General features: G+C 35.4%; 1 protein-coding gene across 1 annotated transcript in view; it reads right to left on the bottom strand.

Annotated features, from left to right (window-relative positions):
- Positions 1 to 253: 253 nt before the first annotated feature.
- Positions 254 to 6,000, bottom strand: part of TRPM6 (transient receptor potential cation channel, subfamily M, member 6) — a gene marked incomplete at its 3' end in the record, with an annotated part of 57,226 nt that continues 51,479 nt past the window's right edge. Inside the window, exons 29-31 of the mRNA XM_008939976.1 lie at positions 3,584 to 3,642; positions 1,551 to 1,657; positions 254 to 304 (exon numbers count right to left, since the gene is read on the bottom strand). Of these exons, the coding sequence (XP_008938224.1) occupies positions 254 to 304; positions 1,551 to 1,657; positions 3,584 to 3,642 (217 nt within the window). The remainder of the gene's footprint in view (positions 305 to 1,550; positions 1,658 to 3,583; positions 3,643 to 6,000) is intronic.

Raw genomic sequence — 6,000 nt, 5'->3', positions numbered from 1 at the left:
TGATATTTTGAAAGCGGTTATCTACATTCTGCTCTCTGTTTTCCAGAAATACCTGGAATGGAGCAATTAGCAACAAGAAAATAATTCATAATTTCCTCACTGGAGAGTTAGGCATGATTAATACAGACCCTTCTTAGCAGTGAGCAATGTGCAACTCTTCAAAATTAAAATCACAGAGGATGACAAGGGAAGAACTAATTCTCTTTCTAATTTGTTAAATTACTCGGCTGTCATTGCGGTGCCTCCTGCTTACCTGAGTAGTGATGATGCAGATCTTGAGACGTTTTCAAGCAGGCAAAGGTATCTGAAATAATGTTTAAAGGATCATTAAGTTAATTATTATAGCAGAGATAAATGTATGACTTTTTAAACTCCCTCTATCCTATATTTTGTCATGAAACAGATTAATCAGAATTACTGTCTCAGCATACTAAAGAGGAGAATTACTAATAGGCTTTAACTACATTATAATGTACAGTATATTGGCAGATTTCAGTCACCAATGTAACATAGCCAGATGACTTATTTATTCAGGGAAATGGTGGGAAATTTGTGATACTAACCTCAAGGACAAATAGTTTCTCTAAGCCAATTACACCTCTGGGATATTAAAAGCACTTTGCTGTCCATCATGCTTCACAGCCTCCCAAAGGCACAATTTTTCCAACTCCATCCTCATCATTAAGCATTCCATTAACTATGCTATAACACCAAAGTTATAATAATGCTGTCCTATTAACCCATTTAAAATGCTGTTAAAATATAAACAGACAAACAGTTTCTGCAGTTACATATTTAACAGCCACAACCAGATCAAATTTGGTCCAAAAATCTTTGTTTCATAAAAAGTCTTTTTAATGAAACCAAGATTAATGAGTATGTTTTCATTACATGAAATTATTTTGTTCCACTGGAAAACAATCCCTCAAAATGCCAGATTCAGGAAATGCATATACTGTACTGCTTCTAATTTTGAAAAATGAACTAATTAAAACTGAATCTTCACCAAAATATTTGAATGTTACACTTTTCTTCCTGGTGCATTTTATTTGCTTATATTCCATTTTCTAATAAAAAAAAAGGTCTTAAATTAAAAATACACATAGATGTTGGGGTAGGACCAGTATCTCTACTGAGTGCCCTTGGTGATTGTAGGTCCCTTTTGCTCTCTTGCTGGACCAAACTAGTTTTGTTGCATTTCATATATTGTAAAACAACAAACATGAAAAGTGGGGTGGGAGGTTAGGTCATTCCTTTTGAAGATGGGAAAACTGGATTTTAATGAAAGCAACGGTGTGTTCTAGAGAGTAGATCAACAACCCACTAGGCTTGCAGCAGTGTGCTTCAGCACTGCAGTATTTTGTGCACAGCTGGATCCACTAAGAGCAACGTTTGAGGGGGAGATAAGTCAAAGAATGACTCATTTCTGCGTCACAGCTGGCCTCAAAAAGAGATAGGTGCCCAGCTGCTCAGCCTCTTGCAGCTAAGTGGTATGTCAGAAACACTGGAAGATAGACTAAAAGGCAACAAATACATGTGAAGTTAATCACCACTCCACTTTGGTGGAACAAAGTCATTCCTTATTATAACCTTGAATTTCTTCTTTGGAGTTTTCACAACAATTCGATCCTTCACTGATTTCATAATTTCAGTGAAACTACACAAACAGAAGAATTACACCAAACTGCAACTTGAAAACCTAAACAATAGAAATTTTATATTAGTCTGTTTTCAAGAACACACCCTGCTTTAACTCAGGAGGTCTCTTAGACTGCCAGGGATGAAAGCAGCACCATCACATTGAGGACCTTCTTCTTGCTGAAAAGGACAACGTTACTGGGCAAACTAGAGTAAAAATAGATGGTTTTCTTTTAAGATTCTGCAATTATAAGGAAAACGTGTCCTCATCAAAAAATCTTTCATTTTAAAGTATAATTAGCAACTAACGTATGAAACAATAGCCGAATTTTTTCCTATAACTCTCCAACTCTAGTAAATTGACTTTGTTTCAGAGTTGTCAGAGTGAGATTTGCAGAGAGGAATTAAAATGAGTGATAAGCAACCAAAAACTTACTGTCAGTTTCCTCTGAAGTTCTCAACCTGTTTAAAAGCAAGCATTTGATATTTTATTCTAAAATTTCTGCCATTAAGCTAACAAAAAAAAAAGAGACATAACCTATTTGAAGGCAAAACTCATGAAGGCTTGATAGCAGACATAAAACAAAATAACCCTCAATGTAACCTTTTTCATTGCAACAATCAGCAATTAATCTTCAGTTACTGAGCAACAGCCACATTTTTCTGCATGTTTCTTTCTCTGCTTTATGTTGAACAGCTCTTATGATTTTGCAGCACTGTTCATCATTTCCACTGCAATAACAGTATCAGTTAAAGACCAGTTAAATCACATACACAATTGTTCATTTTTCAATCAATGCTAAGATATATTCAGAGCGACTTTTCATCTGCATCTATCGTTGCTCTCACAAAAGCAGACTTTTTTAACTGATGGTCCTTTGGATTAGCAAGGCTGCAGAAAGACTACAGCATCAGCACTAATGTTAAAGCACTCTTTGTTACAGGAGATAGTGGATAAGATTCACCTCCCCGACCAGAGACGTCCCACTGAAGACAACAGACTAAGTGACAGAATCAGGCCACTCAACGGCCTGTAAGTCCTGCTGTTACATGTGCAGTTTGCCCACTGCCTATAAATAACTGGGTAAAAAGAAAAAAGAAAAAAAGAAAGAAAAAAACCCACCCCACACCTCAAAACCCTTAGCCACACTATAGGTGGAAAATGCTACCTTTTTTCCTTTTCCTGTGGTGAAATCACATGGGATGTGACAGCAGTGTCTTTTATTTATTACATCAATAGTGTTATCAAGTAGGGGATTTATAAAAGAAGTTGATGAAAGAAATGGAGAGGGAACATAGAGACAGCAGTGCATGCAGAAAAAAAATACCTCCCAAAAATGCCCCAAATATTAAGATAACGCTCAATCAAGCTGGAGAAAACAAACCAAACCAAACAAACATAAAATTGAAAACACTTTTGAAATCAGTATACTTTCACTAAACATAAAGCTTAATAACAGATGAAAGCCCATTAAGAAAACCAAGCTACATATTTCGTCAATGTGCAGACTTAGTGTGAAAGAGATTAATCAGAGAATGAGAGAAGCTTTCAGGAGCTGCTAACATCTTAATTATTAAAAAAGGAAACATGCAATTTGCACAGCAAAAGCAAATGCAACTTTTCATGCTCACTAGATTGGAATAATGGCTAGCTAAAGATGCTGTGGTGATCTTAGTAATTGAATTAGAAAATCTGATTATTGTCAGAATAAAAAGGGGTGGTTATTCCACCTAAAATAATATGTTTTGCATAAACGGATCTCCTTTATCTCCATTAATAAGCTTCATTTAAACAGATTTAAATATACTTAATTGTTTTAACTCTTCATTTCACATAAATTTCACATCGTAAGTATATTGCAGAACTGAAGTAGAAACCTCATAAAGTATTGAAGTCTCTTTCCAAAAGCATGGGATGAATATCTTAATATACTAAAATACATACAAGGAGTTCTTGTTCAGATGACTCTTCTTGTTGGTTCCAAATACGCTCTTACTCAAATCCTGTGAAAAAGAGATACTTTCACTGCTAAAATCTGCACATCACTGTGATTTATAAATGTTGTGCAACTCAAAACGGTACTATCTTGAAACACTTACTGACACAATTGTTAGCATGAATAATGACACTGACAGGCAGGTGAATCACAGCATTGCCACATCTACACTAAAATGGAGCTAATTTGCTCATATTACAGCTTTCCATGCTGTCTCCATACATATGAATAAAAGTACTCAAGTACCCACACGTATCTCAATACATAAATAACACAAAAGTGTGCTAAAGGTCTTCTAATACAGACTGTATCAGAGAACTCTCTTTATATTGGAAAATTCCAGGTTAGGGATTGGCTTTACAGCTATTGAAAATAAAATGCACCCTAAACTTCTATAACAGAAGAAAGTAGCACACTAAGCAGCCTTCCAGTGACATTTAGAACAGATTATTTTCCAGGTCTTATAGTTAAGAGCATATAACAGTCCTTTAAGCTTTCAGCCATACCCGGCAAAATTGTGCCAGCCTGGTCCTTCTAATGTGGTAGTAAGAAATAGGATTATTCTTCTGAATAGCAGTCAAGCGTGTTTTAAACCTCAAAAGAAACAGTGTCCCGCAAAAGTGTTCAAGGTTTAAAGCTAAATTAACTAAAATTCAGCTATGAATATTATCTGTAATGACACCATCTTTTTTTTTCACTCATATTTTCCCCTTGTAGCTTGCTTTGCAGATAAAACAATCTTTAACAAAAGAAAACCTTCCTACATACACCTTTGGTTTGCTCCATGCTTCCTATCAAGAGGGATTTCTGAATCAGTGATGTTCAATAGGTAAATGTGAGAAGCATCACTTCAAGAAAAATACATTTCTTTAAAATATATCACTCTCCAAGCATAACAGTTGGATGCAGCAACATTTTTACATCTCAGTGATATATATATATATATATCTCAACTGAGAGAGAGAGAGAGAAAGAGATACAAACTGTCATAACTCAGACAGGACTTAAGAAGCATAGCAACTCAGTGGGTATTGGATACTGTGTCTTGAAAGAATAAATAATTCAAGCTGGCATTCTGCAAGCAACCAGTTTCAGTATAACTCAAATCCTGCAGTAATCAGTCGAATTTTTGTGAGAATTTTAAAAATCCCACTTTTGAGTTTTACTGGAGACCTCTCAATACACATCTTGAAGCACCAGAATCACTTGGTACCTTCACACAGTTTTCCTGACTGTACCTTTATTTTGCTTGTCTGACCTCGTGTTTCACACTTCAAAGCTTTGCTGATTTATACTCCAAGATCAGGTTTTACAGAACACAGAATTAGTAAATTTATTTCTATTTCTCTCTCTCCATGCTTTCATGCAAAACCCTGACATTTTACAAATTTAGATCCAAGCTCTCATCTCTGGTATTTGGGATTCAAATTCTACAGCATTCAGAACAGCAGATCTGAAACCATTCAGCTGATTTTTATTCTAAAAATAATAAAAAAAAAAAAAAGGTGCATCTCATAGCATTTAAAGTGAAAAATAAGCTAGGCTTTTGAAGATCACCATTTTAATAATCAAGAGTGCCGTAAGTAAAACAGGCAGCAAGAAATGGGCTGTTGAAAAAGGAAGGAAAAAGGATTATTTTACAATTGCTTTTCTTAATTTATTCTTTGTTAATTTCCTTTCATATCTCTGAGATACCCTTATGAAATGCAGTGAAAGATACATTTTCCTCTATTAGCTACACTATTTTAATACAGATAGAAGTTTCTATAACCCCCATTTCTGCCCCCAGTTCTCAGAAAATAAAAACTGGTCTGGGTTTATCTAAGTCAATGAGCCTATGTTGATTTACATAGGCAGAGGACCTTTATATTATGGAGCTGGAAACTAATTCTGATAAATAACAAGATAAAGTGTTTATAAGCCAGTAGTTAAGAAATCTAAGCTTTGCAATTATTATCAATATTTAACTCCTACTTTGCAAGAAATAACTACCTCTGTGTGATAGATTAAGAGCTATGTAGTGAAATTCCTGAAGTTCACTTCACTCTGACAATGAATTCTGCCCACAGGTTCAAGACCAAGCTGTGTGCTCACTCACTGCCTAAGAAACATCAGCACACCTGTCATTTCTGAACAACTTCTTCATACTCAGGACTACTCCATGACTCAGTAATTTAATATCCCACTTCAATAATCTTAACAGAGTGTTAACAGCTGTTAAATTATTCATTTACTCACACACATGCACTGTGCCAGCATACAACAAAGTCCTTCTACTCTCAAAGAATCTATAGTGGCAAATCCAGGGACATCAGTAGGACTACCCTGGGCTCTTCCCAGGCAAAACTATGGACTAGGAAGTGTA

Source organism: Merops nubicus, unplaced genomic scaffold (genome assembly GCF_000691845.1).
Source record: "Merops nubicus isolate BGI_N331 unplaced genomic scaffold, ASM69184v1 scaffold8085, whole genome shotgun sequence".
In the NCBI taxonomy this organism is placed as follows: domain Eukaryota; kingdom Metazoa; phylum Chordata; class Aves; order Coraciiformes; family Meropidae; genus Merops; species Merops nubicus.
This window is presented reverse-complemented; position numbering and strand designations above follow the sequence as displayed.